Raw genomic sequence first — 16,785 nt, 5'->3', positions numbered from 1 at the left:
TGATATTACTCAAAAACACTGAATTTAAATATCTGACTCCAACTATTGGAATAATAATGGAATGGAAGACCTTTAGAACAAAAGAAATTATACAAAACTACTCTCTCTTTTTTTTCCACAATATTGTTGGATGGATTCAGCTAGCATATTGGGAATGTCTAATTTAATATTAATATATAAGGAAAATAAAGTTTTTCATGGTATCATTCGCAACTTCTAAAATTACATTAAAGAAAGTCCTAAACTTTGAATTTGTTTACCATGATTTTTAATCTAAAAACAAGATAACATAAATTTCAATGTTTCTAATGATTAGCAGGTCCATTGCCCTTAGTGAAATTCCCAGCGCCCCTGGAATTGTCCTGGCCATTGCCATTGCCATTGCTGAAACCTTGATAAGTCTTGCGATTTCCAGGGTCATTGTTGCGTTTCTTCTCTTTGATTTTAAGTGTCCGGTTGCCAATCCTGATAGAAGAAGCTTCGACAGCACTTTGTGCAGAACTTGAAGACTCGAATTGGATGAAAGCAAACCGTCTGTTATGCTGATCAGTTCTGATTTGAACCCCATTACCTTTAATGGCCCCAAACCTCTTGAAAGCTTCATAGAGATCTTCAGGTTTTGAATCCATGGCCAAGTTCCCAACAAATATAGATGTTTCCCCGACATTGTCCACGTTCCTGGTGTTTTTCTTGCCTTCCAAGCAACTTTTTCCGTTCAGATTCGACTCGCGAGGCAGTGTGCGGATAGATGTTTTCACCGGCGGTGCCTTGAAGGAAGCAGGGTTTTCACTCAGTGCATGCACCATGGCAAGGAAACTCTTCTTCGGCACAGCGTTGTTGGGGACATCGTTGGTTGAAACAGCAGCTGAGGCATCTCGGAGATGCATGGCTATGGTCTCTTGGTCCTCAAGAAACCTGAAAACATCATTCAATACGAAGAAACGATGATGATTGACATCTTCCATTGGAGCAAGGAGGAAGGATTGATTGAACTTCCTGGTCTTGTCATTCTGTGCAGTGAATCGACCGATGACCAAAACAAACACTCCCCCATCAGCAATAAACTGTGCATCGCAAGAATGAATATCATATCCCTTGCAATCCAAAGAGGATTGAACATGTTTCTTGATTTCTTCCATGGTCGTGAAGCTGATCATGGCACCATCAGGTCCCGCCGGCCGACTCACCGTGCTTGTCCTTGAACCCTGATAAAATCTGTGAAGCTCTCCTGGAGAAATACAAAGCAGGGTATAGTACTGGCGCACGAAGGAATCAGCCACTTCCTGAGCCGTGAACGATGGTACCGGACATGCCTTTGCAGCAGCCATATCGAGAGAATACAGAACCAGGGGTAGACAAGGGTAAAGAAAACAGAAGGAAAGTAGGGGAATCAGAGATTAGAACAGAGAGAAGAGCGAGATTTGATATGGTATGAAAGGCCAAACAGTGGGTATATATTGAAACAAAACTGTTGTCGGTTTGGAAATCCTAGTCCTGATTGGTCTCACCTTCTAGGATTCCTTGTTCCTGGAAGACACCAAATTGTCAAGTTCTTTATTGATTGTCTTTATTATAACTTTGACTTACCATTGAAATTTTTCAAACATTTATTGTGGATATTTTCTTTGGACAAGATTTTGATTTCATTCCTTATTAGAACTCAAGGTTTTATATGAAAATTTTCATTAAATTTTACCCTTTGAGTAAGAAAGAATTCCAGATTTTATACGAAAAACCTCATTAAATTTTATCCTTAAAAAAAAAATATCAAGACAAAAATTAACTAACGATGAATGACCGACAAATATCCAAAAAATTCTGATTCGAAACTAATAATCTCTCGACCATATTCAATTGTGCCTAAATCCTATTAGGAACATGGATAATTAATTTTTTTTTTTAATTTGGGTATCCATAAATGAATTAAGGTTTTTGATATCAAGGCAAAATAATACATATATGATACAAAGGAAATTATAAATATGATTTTTTTCCTAGATATAACTAAAAAGAAGTATCCAAATTCTTTATAAGATAGTATTATGTTATTCATTCTATAAATAATATAGTGGAAATTAGTCCTATTTGATAAATTCCAAAATATCTTGTATTGATTTGGAACACCTTCAAATATTATTGATACTTGATACAAGACTCAACAAGGCTAAAAGTCCCAGTCCTTGATCATGTTGTATGTGACAGCAAAGAGTAAGGTTAAGCACTCATTTCACATTTTAATCAAACCAAATAAGAGGAAAAAAAAAAAGGATGCAATGTGTAACCATAATTAGATCACTTCAGTTCTTAATCAATCTCATGCTACCACCTACTCACTCTGAGTCTGAGATTGAAACAAAATAGCAGCAAGGCTGAATGTTCTATAAGTGCAAAGCCAAGAGCCTTTTCCAAGCACAATATCATTTAACAGAGAACCAAAATTCTGGCAACTCAAGCAGGATATCATGCAAGGATGCCAGCTATGGAGAAATTAGAAAAGAAACCACATATTGAACTTTAATGAAAGCAAGTAAACACCCAATTGCCAGTATTTTGCTATGGAATTGGGCATTTAAATAGACCTGGAGAAATCCAACTTTGTTTTTGGCTACATTTATTGAGAAACAAGAACACAACATACTGTGAAAAAACCTTGAGACACTTGGACATGAACACCGTTAGGATGACTGCAGATGCTGTTGTTGTTGCTGCTGCTCCTCACCTTGCCAAGCCCAAACAATATCCTTGAGAGCTGGTCTAACATCCTGTTGCAACGTCTTCCGGAACTCCAATGTATCACCACTGGACTTCCTCATCTCTACTAAATGGAAAGATGGGGTAAACTCAAATATTTCTGCATCAATAGCCAATGCGCCTTTTCTACCTCCATTTGATCCTTCCAGTTTCAGCAGTCCTCCATCCTTCCTAACTTTTAACTTCAGATGTTGAGCAATGTCCTCGAGTTTAGATGTGATGGTAGAGGCAGTATGCATGGAAGTGAACTGTACTTCTTTCTTCTTATCAATTTCTGTAAATAATCCGGACAAATCAAACCCACTTGATAAAGAAATGATATCAAAGGCATTCATATTAGTGAGCTTAGCCATGTCTTTCTTTGCTTCAAATGTAATGTGGTTAGTCTCAGAACCAAAAACTGCATCAATATCAACAGGAGCCAATTCCTTTTCAGCTTTTCTCTGAACTGGTTTGGAGTTAAATCCCCTTTTGAACCAAGGATTTGACATTATTTTTGCAATTGATATTCTAGCTTTTGGGTTAGGATTGAGGATTCTTGACAGCAGCTTGGTCACCTCAGGTGAAAACCAACCAGGAAATTTGTAGTCTGCCTTGCTTATTTTCCTGTACATTGCTATTAGATTTGAATCATGGAATGGCAGATAACCGGCAAGCAGAACATAGAGGATCACCCCACAAGACCAGATGTCAGCCTTGGCCCCATCATAACCGTTTCTGTTTATAACTTCAGGAGCTACATAGGCAGGGGTTCCACAAGTTGTGTGGAGTAACCCATCTTGATGCTTTGACTCAGCAAGGGCACTCAAACCAAAGTCTGATACTTTAAGGATTCCATTTTCATCCAGGAGTAAGTTTTCTGGCTTTAAATCCCGATGGTAAACTCCTCTGCTGTGGCAAAAATCAACTGCACTGATCAGTTGTTGAAAATACTTCCTTGCCATGTCTTCTCTCAGCTTTCCCTTTGCTACCTTGTTGAAGAGCTCACCACCTTTGGCATATTCCATGACAAAGTAAATCTTGCTTTTGCTGGCCATGACCTCATAAAGCTCCAAGATATTAGGGTGTTTAACCAGGCTCATAACAGATATCTCCCGCTTGGTTTGATCAATCATCCCTACTTTCAAAACCTTCTCCTTGTCAATGACCTTAATGGCCACACTCTGACTACTTTCAATGTTCCTAGCATGGTAAACTTTGGCAAAGCTTCCTTGCCCTAACAATCTTCCAAATTCATATTTTTGCATCAACACCTTCCCCGTATTTTCCATTCCAAAGTTTGAATCTTAACACACTCCAACAACGTATTGTCTTCTGCAGTTGTTATATATATACTCTACAGAGCAGGAGAGTTTATAACCTGAGAACTCAACCGTCTTCAACAAGGTCATGCATCAACATGACAGAAATTTTGTTTTGAATCCTATTAAGCATTTGGACACAGAATATGAATCTGCTGTCTGTTGAGTATCCAACCCCATCGAGAATGAATAAGGGCAATTCAGAGCTGGATTTAACCTTATGGGCTTGAGAGAAAGAATTCACAGCATGCAAGCACATCTTTCTGCATTCCCTGGTCCTGTCTGGATGCTGTCTGAAAGACACAAATAGGCAAGTAGACAATGATTCAATCAGTAAGAAAGCATCATACATATCTTAATATATCTTCTGAATTTATGCTCATGCTTCAAGTAAAGAAATGTATCTACAAATCACAATTTGTATTACAACCAAAGAAAGATCAAGAACGATAAAGATGCACCAAATTTGACAACTATGTGCTGGTAACCATCAATGCTATATTAGCCAGAAAACAGCAAGCATCAAGTTTTTCCCCTTCAGTCCTAAAAGCTCGACTTTTAGTCCTAAAGACAACAGGATTACCTTTAGGACTAGAAGTGTAATCTTTCCTAATGCAAGTTATTATCTGACACTCATGCATCAGATAAAGGGGTGTGCATATGAATCATTAAAAGGCTTCTTTCTAGCCATCTCTTGTATCTTCATATACTAAATTACGCAGACAATGCATCAAATGTAAAATCAGACCCGCCGACATCGCCGACATCTCCTAGAATCGAAGAAAAATAAAACTTTCATGAGGCATAAACTGCTTAAAACCAACAAAAGCAGCTCTAATGATGTAAAAATGTAGACCAAGAATGTAAGATGATGACATGTTGAAGCTACTATAGATTCAAACACAAAAAACATGCTAAATAACAACAGGACTCTTAATTAGATTAAGTAGACATTTGGTACAAATATTTGTTTAGATTTGTGCAGTTATATGCAGAGCCATTCTGATTGATAGCACAGAACTGGTTATACAGATAAGTATGCTTGAACCATGTATTATTCCCTTGGCTCAGCTTGTTGGTTGCAATTCAAGGACCACCATTATTGATAAATATTAAAAAAAAAAAAAAAAAAAGGAAAGAAGAAGCATCTTTCGGCTTTAAATTTATGTAACCTGCAAATTAGCATACTTGATGATGGTGTATTCCCCTTTAAATATTCCATAAAGCTCTTTTTTACTTTTGTATTATCTCTCATTCACGGATTCATATGCAGAAATCATGGTTCACATGGTTGAACAAGATTAATTAATGCATAAGAAATTCAGCAACTTGTCTTTTACAATTTAAATTCCCATCTAGTTTCAGAAAACCAATTATGAAGCATTCTCTCTCTTGGTGAAGAAGGAAAATACTAGCTCAACAAAGTTTTAAAGATATGGAAATAAAGTCTCAGGCTAACACAATACAATCTATTGATTTCATCAACATAGTCAATTAATCCCAGCTCATGCAAGCTACACAAAATATCCAGTACAGCAACAACCAGGAAAAGGAAATAACAGGTATGGAAAAAAAATCCTTGTCTCTGCAAACAAAAGTAGATGAAAAATGAACTAGGCACAGCAAACATATCAGAGAACAGAACAATGATTCTTGATCAAATATAAACTAAAATTAGATTAGATTTAGAAACTACCCAGAAACAAACATTTAAAATCCACCAGCTTCACAGAATGCATATGATTCAACCATGAAGAAACTGATTTAAACAAAACTATTGGTCTTATGACCAAGATTGTTACCTAGATCAAGAAACTCAACCAAAAAAAAAACTAGAGAAAGGCAATGAAATTCAGGATGAAAGAAAGAACCAGACTTACTTTTGAAGGGGAAAGAAAAAGAGATGGTGTTGAGTTTTGAGTGGAAGATGGTCTTTTGAGGAGGAGGTGGGGGATAGAGGTGAAAGACAGAAATGATGCAAGTACAACGTATGTAAAGTAATGCAAATTTGTCATGTAATAATTGGCATTACTGGTTTTGAACTATATATAGAAGCGCGTATGTAAGGTGTGGTTAGGAGAAAAGCCTGGCTTTTCTATGCTGTCCAAAGGACATGCAAGCTCTGCAATTGGAAGCAACGGGTAAATGGAAGGGTGACAAATCATGTCTGAGGGGCCTCAACAATAAGGCTACTTTGGGAAATCAGTATCTATTTTTGTAGAATAACCTTCAAATCTCCTGGTTTGGCTTCAACAAAATTATGCTTAATATAAAAGGAAAAGAGCAGCTTGATCCCAATTTTATTTAAGAATGAAAACAAAAGTTCACCCTAAAAGGGAGGCAGAAAACAAAACATAGGATTTGAGAAATGGCAGGTTCTCTTTCTCTTTTCAAAAACCAAACTTTATTTCTTTTTCTTGTTTAAAATGAGCTCAAGCCATTAACTTTTCTTTTAACTTGTCCAAGCACCCAAATGAAAATTGGCACTGTTGAGCAGGCTTATTGATTGTGCAAGTAGGCTCCTGGTGGCTTCTAAACTGTTTGCCATTGCAGACCACTAGGTCACAGATGACATCATGAAGCATTAAACTATTGACAAAATGATACCATGGGAGTCCTGGAAATGTTTGCTTCTTCACCATTTGGTGCGAAATGACTTTATGGTGGGTGGCAGGTCTCGAAAGGGTTGATGTTACATGAAATTTTCCTGGACCCACAGCATAGATTTTGAAATTTTTTGGCAATATTTTTGTGTGGTTATAGGTTGATACCCTCCTTGTTGGCCCCATTGTTACTAACCTCTGGCCTGAAGCATGATGATTGCAAGGCTATTCTTGTTTTCTTGCATTTATTTTTTGGCCTTTCCTAGTCAAAGAAGGCGGAGACAAAAGAAAAAAGCTTGACATCGACTTTCTTTTAAAATGGGGTCTAAGAACTGCCAAATAATAATAAAAAAAAAGTTCAAGTTCTTAATTAAAGCAGGATTTGGAGTTTTACATGCAGTCTAGATTTTCATTTCTTTTTAAAAATGAAAGTTGAAGCACTAAGTAACACTAAATAAAGAACAAAAGAAGAGCGGGGGGGTTAAGATATCCTAATGTGTACAAATTGGACAGGTAGAACTGATCAATCAATGTATAAACCATTTAAAAAGTTGAAAGATCATTGAGGTGGCATGAGCATATTTGCTGAGTAGAATTGGTGATTGGTAGGTCCGATATGATTCATTTGCCCCCCCAAAGACAATGAATTCATTCTGGCCTGGAAATTTCAGTGAAAGTTGCCAAACCTTTTGAACTATATTCTGATATGCCATCAGGATATTCTGTAAGCTGAGAATTCATAACTAGGACACATCATTACTAGCATACAAACCGGTAGGTGAACAGCCTATAATTTTGAGCTAAAGCCAAATGATAAACGAGGGGTCAGATTCTGTTTTATGACCCTATTTGATATATTATAAGCTTAAGCTGAATCCGGAATCTTCATTTCTTTTTTGGCCCGGCAAGGTAAACCCCCTCTTTCTGCATACTGACATCATTCAGCATGGCTCAAAGTGACTTTGATCCATCTTTTCCGCTGTAAAGAAGTCCAAATTTTCTCAATCTGATCATCAAAATTTTGTTGTGATGGGATAGAAAAAAGATTGCAATTCCTGTTACAGATTTCTATCTCATTATATCATTCCTTTATGTAGAAGGTAACGAAGAGCACATGAAGGGAATATTTGACTAAAGTTAGATGAGGCACATGATTAGTAACGGCCCCCTTCTCTATATTGGAGATTTAAATTAAAGGAATGAAAAGGGCCCCCAGCAATGTCTTGATTGAGAAGGATGCCTCCATATTTAGAGACACTAGATAGCTGAAACCAATAAAATATTGGCAGGTTCTCTTATAGCAGTGACATAACAAACACAAACAAGCCAAACTTGTCTCAACTTTCCAACTGTTGGTACTCTTCCAATGAATGGTTAAGAACTAAACCTCAACTACTCCCCCCCGGCCTTGTGCAAATGTGCATATGTAAGCTAATGCTCATTGGTAGAATAGAACTCCATTAGAATACTAGCAAATAGTAGAAAGAAACTTTGAACAACTGATTCTGGATTCTGAGTTCATTTTGCGATGAATAGGTTGAACTATGTATCCAAATTCCAAATCCACAACCAGGCATACCTTAACAAATTGAATCAAAGCTAGAATAAGAATGGCAAGGGACAGTGAAGGGAGAGGAGAGTCAACTTTTATCTATGCTCCCAGACATTGGGAACCGGAGCTGTCAACAAAATTTTATTACCGTAGTATGTTTCTCCAGCATGAAAAACTATAAATGCAAGGGAAGAATCAAGGGCGGGAAAAAGAACCTAAAGATACATTAACTCTATTCAGCAGGAAATTAGTTAATTCCGTATCGTTTTCAGTATCTGATTGCCTTAGCAACCTCGAAGAAATGGGCAACATTTTCCTCAGGTGTACCTACTTTAATCCCATGACCTAGATTCAATACATGTTTCCCTTTACCAGCTTTTCTCACGGTATCATTTATCCGATTGGTGATGAACTCCTTCGAGCCAAAAAGGACACCAGGATCAACGTTTCCCTGGACAGCAATATCATGTCCTAGTCGCTTTCTACCTTCTGCCATGTCAACAGTCCAATCTAAGCTAACTACATCCACACCTGTTAAAGCTAGCCTCTCTAACAAGCCCCCAGATCCACTTGCGTAAAGGATTAAAGGAAGACCTGGATGGGTTTGTTTTACAGAGTCTACAATTTGCTTCAAATAGGGCAGGCTGAACTCCTCAAAATCCACTGGACTGAGCTCTGTTGCCCAAGAGTCAAAAATTTGAACCGCTTGAGCTCCATTGTCAGCTTGGTATCGAATGTAGTTCGCCATGGAGGTTGCAAATTTCTGAAGCAAAGAATGAAGTACCTGTAGGAGAAAAATGAGGTCAAAAGGAATCCAGTTGATAACATTATTCATAAGTACAAAGGGTAGTTCAGAAATGTTTTGGCAAGCAGAAGAAAAATAAGAAAAATGAAAAGCAATCAATTTCCGGAAATTAACTTAAGAGGTAGCTGATGGAAACCTTTAATGTAAGTGGCTTGAAGTTTGTGGTTTCAGTTATGGATTGGACACTACTATTTACGACAAAGCCCAGAAGAAAAAACAAATACAAAAAACTTGACATCCTGTTGGTCCTCAATGCTAGAGAAAGACAAGTAAAACCACCTTGGGTTGAGAGAAAGCCAATCTTTTTATTTTGGTGAAGTTCTTTGATGAACCACCTTCAACCACATATGATGCTAGAGTGAAGGGAGCACCAACAAAACCCAGAACAGCAGCTTTGTTATCTACCTGGCAAAGGAAAGAAAGGAGTGAGTTTTACACTAGCTTTTGAACTCACTGAAAGGCAGGTAACACTAATTAGGCAAGGACATTATCAATGTTTTCTAAGTTCTCAAGCATCCTTATATAAAATGATAGAAAATAATAGTAAAACTTTTAATTGCTTGCTTCTGACCACAGACAATTACTTGCTTATGGGATAATTATTTTGAATTCAAACTTAGGTCACGTTAAGGCAAAAATCTATTGCAGAGAGGCCTAATAGCTAACCTTTCTGTTTGGCAAAATTAAGGTTAGCCAACTTCTCTAATTTAATTAACATTGGTTGTTTAACTATATTATTAGTCTGCCATTCCTGCCGAAGAACATCCCAAATGCAGAACTGATTGTATGTGGAAAATATCATATGGTACATGGCCACAAATGAATGTTTCACTTATGGAAGCATGAACTGAAAATAATGGGAAAAATAAGACATTCAAATCAGGACACTATGGGAAATGTCAATATAGACCTCTCTTCGCAAGATTGTCAATGCTTCACCAACATATGGAACTGACTCCTCAGGATTGAATTCTCTCACTTTATCAACATCAGCAGCACTGCCTAGAGGATCAAAGATAACCGGACCCTTACCTTTCACAATGTCGAAAGGTATGTTCATCCCAGAGAGAGGAGTAAGAATGTCTGAGAATAAAATCACCTGTCATAATACATGATGATTAAAACAGATTAACAACTTGCAATAAGCAAAGAGCAACAAGAATGAGGGGGAGGGGGTGTAGAATATAAAAGTTAACTGAAATTTTTTGATACCCAAAATGTGGAAGGATTGGGTTTTTAACTAAAAACAATAAAATAGCAATATAGGGAACAGAACCTACTATTATAAATGTTCATTCAAGAAAAATTATTAGAAGGATTACAAAAAAATTTTCTTACCCCATCAGGCTTGAAAACATTCCATGGCTGCAGTGAAATCTCAACAACAAGATCAACATTTTCCGATCTTTCACGAAAGGATGGATACTTTTCACAGATAATTTGGTAGCTCTACAATATGAAACACTCAAAGTAAGATTTAACTGAAAAAGGAGACGCAATATGAAACCAAACAGCAATGACCTGCTCTCTTCTTAGAGATACAAAAAGGAGAGATACAAACATGGAACTTGCAAGAAATAAACAAAGGATTCAAGTAAAAACGATCTACATGCATGTTAATCGAAAGTCAAAAAAAAGATGTCAACAGAGCATAAGATTTGCATAAGGGATAATGTCCTATTTTTAGCCCCGTTACTTTCATACTTATACTAAAACATGTCCAATGTGGCACCTCAACTTTCATTCATGTATCCATCTACCCCAACCCCTTAACACTGTTAACATAAGTTGATGACATGGCTGTCAACCAACCAAACTGCGACATGTGGCCAAATAAATGCCATGTCACCCATTGGGACCCTTTCAACTTGTACATGCGGCACACACATGTCACAAAATTTCTTCCAAAGGGATGCACCAGTAATTTTGAGACACATGGAAGTCACATGGTGCCATGTGTTCAAATGGAAAGTGCCCCAATGGGTGACATGACATTTATTTGGCCATATGTCACAATTTGGTTAGTTGACAGCCACTTCATGAGCTTCCATTAACAGTGTTAAGGGGTTGGCTTAAATAGATAGACAAAATGTAAGTCGAGGTACCACATTGAACATGTTTTTAGTAGAGATACCACATTAGAGATTTTCCTAAATTTCAGGGACTAAACAAGACATTATCCCTTTGCAAAAAGAAGCCTGCAAAGCTAGCATAAATATTGCCAACACAAACAATACCACAAAAATATTGGCAAAATATACTTGTCATTTCTGCTTATTTCACAGTAGCATAAAAAGCAACCTTTTAGATAACTTACTAAAACCTGGCAAGTGCTATATGGTTAGTTTTTAAGGAAATTCTCATTCCACTCCATGTAATATACTCTCCCTTTTCTTTTCCTTCCTTTTCTCTTTTTCATTTTTTTTAATGATTAGAACTTGGAAGTTGGACCCTCCTGATAAAGGAGCACTGTGCTAGGAATTTGTCTATACTTTGCCCATACAATCCTCATTAAGAGAAATGTGATATAGCCTACTATTACCCTTCACTTGTATTATTAAAGGGAATCATTGATAAATCTTATTTCTTCTAAAAAAGGTTTGACAGCAGAAACATGAATCAGACATTTAGGAGTTTAGAAGTTACAATCTAGTTATGCAATCACCAAAGTAAATGCAGCACATGAAAAAAATATTTTCTTTTCAAACCATCACAGATTCAAAACCTGCCTTCATGTACCTCCCTGCTTGCCTCATAAGCCAAACTGGTGGTCGTTCAACATCTTGCCCTCGAACAGCATTGAGCAAAAGGGGTTCAGCAGTGGCAGTAGCTTTTGGTCCTACTACGGTCCCTAAGTGAGAATTTTACAGATAAAACTTATAAATCAGCAATTTTCAGCAAACTTAGATATGGTCGGATATGCAGTCAGGCCTGGTAAATAACAATAGTTGAGGAATAGAGAACCATCACAATGTATGATTTTGTAAAAGGAAACATGCTGCTCATATACAAAGGGATGCAAATGTAAAGAAGCTGTCAGGACCTGTATGCTGAAATTATAGAAATTGAAGGTAATTTGAACCAGACCAATATTATTCTCACATACAAGGGGATGCAAATGTAAAGAAGCTATCAGGATATGCCACACTGAAATTAAAGAAATTGAAGGTAATTTGAACCAGACCAATATTATTCATGCTTTCTCAAACAATTATCAATATCAAACAGGCCACTATAGCCAGATATAGTGTGATCATGATCATGCATTAGTAACAAGCATGCTACTCGAATTTTGTTATATCGCCAGTAATAACAAATAAATCAAGGACAGCAGACATGAACAAAGAACATAGAAGAAAATTCTTTCCAGATTTTTTCTTCTATCTTCCCCAAGAATACAAAAAAAGAAAAGTCTCAATGCCTTTCTATGCCATAGTTGTTCTCTTTCACAAGAGGGTCATTGTCTTGTCGTAGTGTCATGGTTCCATCAAAGCATAGCTAATGGTGATTGCAACACTGTCCTAGTTCTAGCCTTCAGCAATCTTACTCAAAACAGCCATTCCCAAGACTTCAGCTAGAACTTATACATTACTAACTAATCACCATCACATCTAACAATGGCTTCTAATTCTCACATTTGATATTAGCCCATTCATAATTTCAAGCAACTTTTCGAAAACGAAGCCCATACATCAAATGAGCTTCATTCACTAAAACCATAATTGCATCTCAATTTGAACCAATGAACCCATAATTGCAATATAATAAATAACGCAATTCAGCTTAGACATAGAGGTTCTCAGGCTTAGGCTCCTAACTTTCTAAGATTCCAAAATTTTGACTTGGTCTCTTGCCACTCCCACAACAGAAAGCAAAACAAACCAAGAAAACATCCAACAAGAATGTACTAAATAAAATTTTAACATTTGAAATTGAAAAAAAAAAATTGAGTACCTCCAAGGGAACAGTGGATGAATCTGGGCTTGTGATTGGAAAAAGATGATTTCTTTGGAGGGACAAAGAGAGAAGAAGTGAAGGAAGAAACTGAGCTACAAGACATTGTTTCTGGGAATCAATTGGAACCGCCTGAAAAGTTTCAGTCTCTGAGTTTGTTTCTGTAGCTGGGCCTCAACTCTCAACTCATCTATAAAGCTTCTTCAAACTCCTGCAGGGTGTTTGACAGGGTTTAGATAGAAAGGAAGATAAGGAAAATGAAAAAATGTAATCTTTAGAGATGTCCCAAAGCCAAAAGTCGTCTTGTCTTTTTTTGCCACCTCAGTTTTACTTTTGTAATGCCACTTTATTATTTTACTGCCCTATTTACTTGTCCTTTTTTTTTTTTTCAAAGTTTACATTTAGAAGAAAAACGGAAAAAGCTTTCGACCCCCAAATCTCTCAAATCAAAACTACTGCTTAGTTGAGTCCTGTGGCTTTTTCAGACAAGCTTGAAGTCCTTTTGTTCAAACAATCCTCAAAACCAAACCAACGCCCTCCCAGAAGATCTTCCTACAAAAATGAAACGAAAGAAGTGGTCAGAGCTTGAAGAACAAACCCTTTTGTCCAAATACTCTGATCTTCTCAATTCAGGAACTTTATCCAAACTGAAAACCAGAGAGAAAAAGTTCAAGCCTATAGCTGACCACGTTAACTCAGTCCATCATCTTCAAGATCCCATTACTTTTCCTTTCAAATGGTCTTGGCGTGATGTGTCTATTAAGGTTCAAAACATGAGGCACCAGTACTTGGGGGTGAAGCAGAAGATTAGGATTTCAAAGGATGAGTTTAATTGGAAAGATGGTGAGAATCATTGGGAAAACTTTTTGAAGTATAAAGAGGTTTTTGGTGATGTGGAACTTGAAGTTAAAGGGAAGAAAGGAAGTGAAAGTAATGGTAATGGGAGTGATTTGTTTGAGGATTGCTGTGACTTGGGGTTTGAAATTGATAGTGAGGATTTTGAGGAGGAAGAGGAAGACGATGGTGTTGATGGGGATGGGGATGGAGATGATGGTGGTGAGGAGAAGGTCGGGAGTGAGGGTGAGTTTGGAGGAGAGAGGGAATTTGGTGATATTGGTATTTCTCGGGTTCGAAAATCGAGGAAAGGTTTAGGAGGAAGTAAGGGGTTTGGTTTGCTTGGGGCACAAGTTTTGGAGTTGAGAGATGTGGTGGTGAGGAGGGAAGAAAAAAGGAAGGAAAGAGAGTTTGTAAGAGAGAAAGGAGAGATGGAGAGGGAGCAAAAGAGGAGAGAGTTGGAATTTGGCAAGGAGAAGCGATGGAGTGAGAGGGAGGAGAGGGTGGAGGATAGGGAAATGGAGTTGGAGGAAAGGGAGTTGGTTTGGGCTAGGAGGGAGGGTGACAGAAGATTGAGGTTAGAGAAGGAATTGGATGAGGAGAGGAGAAGGAGAAGGAGAATGGAGGAGAAGCGTGAAGAGGAAGAGATGGAATGGAAGGAGAGGTTGGTGGGATTGCAGATTGAACATGAGAAAACAATGATGCAAATGCACATGGATGCATGCCAGAACCAAATGCAGATTCTTGGGGTTATGTCTAGACTCTTTTGTCAGTTTTATGGTTCAGCAAATGATGGATTAGGAGCTGGTTTGGGGGGTTTGCCTCCTCAAGTTTTGCAAAATTTGCACAATGCTGGAGGTTTGGGTGACAATGTGAAGCCTGATTCCAATTCTCCTTCTGAATTCATCTAGAGTATAATTCAATCACTTTATGCATAGTATTGTCGCTGAAGCTCAAATAAAATGTAAAGGTAGTTGACTTTTATTTGTATATTGGATGTTTTCTGGTATGATAGCTGGATAGAATGAGTTGTTACTCTTAACATCTGTTGCATTGATTTATTATGATATAAAATTATGCAATTTTTGCATAGTCTTATTTGACATTTGCAACTTAAGGTTCCTGATTAGTTGCTTTTTCTTGTTAAAATAGATGATGCATGATGGGCATAGCAAATTGATTGATTATGCTTATTTTAAGAAGGAAGGAAATTATGTTATACTCAACTGAAATTAGTTGTTTTTACTTTCCTCTGCTTATTGGTAAAGCAAAAACGTAGCTGCTTTTGTTGTATTTTTTGTCCATTAAGCTTGTGTTACTTTTGGTGCTATATTGTTTAATGTTAGAACAGACATGCTTTTCTTAGGAATTGAATAAGTATTATACATACAAGAAAGAAATTTAAAAATGAAAAAAGAACAAAGTGAAAGGAAAATGTGAGATTGTTATGCGAAAGAGATAATAAAAGGAAAAAGTAAATAATTGATGTTGCTTGCCTAAAATTCTGGTTTCGTTTGAATAAATTTTCTTACTGGCATTGATTAAGGAATGGACATTACTGATTTCCTTGGGAAGCATGCTTGACAACACTCATTTTCTTCCCCATCCACTGCTTTATGCCTTAATCCTTTATGTTTGATTATTGTGAGGACTCTTGGATGAATGCAATGTTTTCTTGGTAGTAGCTTGATCTGAAATGCAGCTGAAAGTGCTGTGATTCTTCGGTACTTGAACTGGTAAGCTCTCTCATTAATAATAATAGAAATAGAGCCAGAAATTTCTTGTTTTATTTCATTTGCACAATCCAATTTTAGTTCAAGCTAACTTCTATGTCAATGAGTTTTGTGTTTCTGTTCACTGCATTGAGTGCCATGATGCTGTTAAAAACAATGAGAGAACTTGTTTGAGACAACGAAACATTTGTATGCATAAGTGCTCTGAAGTTGTAGAATCAGAGTCATTTTGAATGATGAGATAAAATTTCTGAAGTCGGCTCAGTTTTCACACTTTAGTTAGCAGTTTTTTAGTTGTCCTGTTTATGAAACAGCTTTTAATTGTTTCTTTTAAGACAATACATTTATCTTTTGGTTTCAATTTTGATTTTCCTCATGCCTTCTTTTTCTTCTGTTTGACATCTGGAGTTTCATTGTCTATGAGGGCTTTTGTCTTTATGGGTGTGTGTATACATGGATGTGAGATTGTCTCTGGGTTTTAGTGTTTTCACTTGCCTGCAATGCTGCAAATGGAGAAATAAGTTTAAGACTAGGAGGAAATTGGCGAAAGAACAGGGCAAAAAGAATTGGAAATTAAGGGAATTAAACATGGGGGAAGTGATGAAATTTGACAGAGGCAAAGTGATGGAGAATATGGAGCTTCTAGCAGGTTGGGCAAGGTAACTGTTCTTTTAAAAGATGTTCAGATAGAATGTGTATGTGACGAAGCTGGAGAGGAACATAATGACAGAGGAGAAAAGGGTACTAGAAGAGAATGTAAAGTGGGTAGAATTCATGATCAGGTTGCCGGTTTAGCACAAGGCTAATGAAAAATAATTTGTATCGCTGTCCTCTCAAGCCAACACGGATTCCTGAGCTTATTACTCGCCTTTCCTTGCAAGGATTTCTGCCTCTTATGAGAGCCAGAAGCTCATTTGTATGCTGAGTAGATGGTAAGTAAACTATTCTTTTTTGTTTTATCGGTCAATTAAGCTTGTATCAGTATGAGTGAAGGTCAAGTGATTTTCTTGATATTGGACAGTCTCATGAATAGTCAGAGAGAATTGTAATAACTTTCATCATCTTCTTTTACAGTGAATTTTGTCCAGAATTATATGTAATTGTCTTATAGTTTTATCTGAAATTATATGCCTTGTTTACATCCAAATTCAACATTTTTCCTTCCAAATTTCCTGATTCTTGATTATATGAATGTCAACCTAACATGCCAAAAATATGTTAAAGCTACACCAATTAAGAGATCAATGAGGCT

General features: G+C 37.0%; 4 protein-coding genes across 5 annotated transcripts; 1 reads left to right on the top strand and 3 right to left on the bottom strand.

Annotated features, from left to right (window-relative positions):
• Window positions 1-162: 162 nt before the first annotated feature.
• On the bottom strand, window positions 163-1,390 carry LOC110426259 (nuclear transport factor 2-like). Its single transcript, XM_021441435.1, has one exon. The coding sequence runs from the start codon at window positions 1,326-1,328 to the stop codon at window positions 306-308; it is 1,023 nt and encodes a 340-aa protein (XP_021297110.1). The 5' UTR covers window positions 1,329-1,390; the 3' UTR covers window positions 163-305.
• An 858-nt stretch (window positions 1,391-2,248) lies between these two features.
• LOC110426255 (CBL-interacting protein kinase 2-like) lies at window positions 2,249-6,444 on the bottom strand. The gene is made up of 2 exons (XM_021441431.2): window positions 5,933-6,444; window positions 2,249-4,345 (listed from the first exon to the last, which is right to left on the bottom strand). The coding sequence occupies exon 2, from the start codon at window positions 4,020-4,022 to the stop codon at window positions 2,676-2,678; it is 1,347 nt and encodes a 448-aa protein (XP_021297106.1). The 5' UTR covers window positions 4,023-4,345; window positions 5,933-6,444; the 3' UTR covers window positions 2,249-2,675.
• Window positions 6,445-8,411: 1,967 nt separating this feature from the next.
• On the bottom strand, window positions 8,412-13,214 carry HEME2 (Uroporphyrinogen decarboxylase). 2 transcript variants are annotated; one of them, XM_021441433.1, is made up of 6 exons: window positions 12,967-13,214; window positions 11,742-11,863; window positions 10,351-10,461; window positions 9,923-10,111; window positions 9,292-9,417; window positions 8,412-8,991 (listed from the first exon to the last, which is right to left on the bottom strand). In XM_021441433.1, the coding sequence occupies exons 1-6, from the start codon at window positions 13,070-13,072 to the stop codon at window positions 8,476-8,478; spliced, it is 1,170 nt and encodes a 389-aa protein (XP_021297108.1). In that variant the 5' UTR covers window positions 13,073-13,214; the 3' UTR covers window positions 8,412-8,475. The 2 variants fall into 2 exon arrangements, with proteins under 2 accessions (XP_021297108.1, XP_021297109.1); XM_021441434.1 differs by having other exon boundaries at window positions 11,742-11,854.
• A 147-nt stretch (window positions 13,215-13,361) lies between these two features.
• Window positions 13,362-16,656, top strand: LOC110426256 (uncharacterized). Its single transcript, XM_021441432.1, has one exon. It carries the CDS (start codon window positions 13,527-13,529, stop codon window positions 14,709-14,711), a length of 1,185 nt encoding a protein of 394 aa, XP_021297107.1. The 5' UTR covers window positions 13,362-13,526; the 3' UTR covers window positions 14,712-16,656.
• Window positions 16,657-16,785: the final 129 nt, after the last annotated feature.

This window comes from Theobroma umbraticum, unplaced genomic scaffold, assembly GCF_002168275.2.
Source record: "Theobroma umbraticum cultivar Fairchild unplaced genomic scaffold, ASM216827v3 scaffold_55.0, whole genome shotgun sequence".
Lineage (NCBI taxonomy): Eukaryota > Viridiplantae > Streptophyta > Magnoliopsida > Malvales > Malvaceae > Theobroma > Theobroma umbraticum.
Note: the sequence above shows the minus strand (reverse complement) of the source record. Positions and strands in the feature narration are given on the sequence as shown.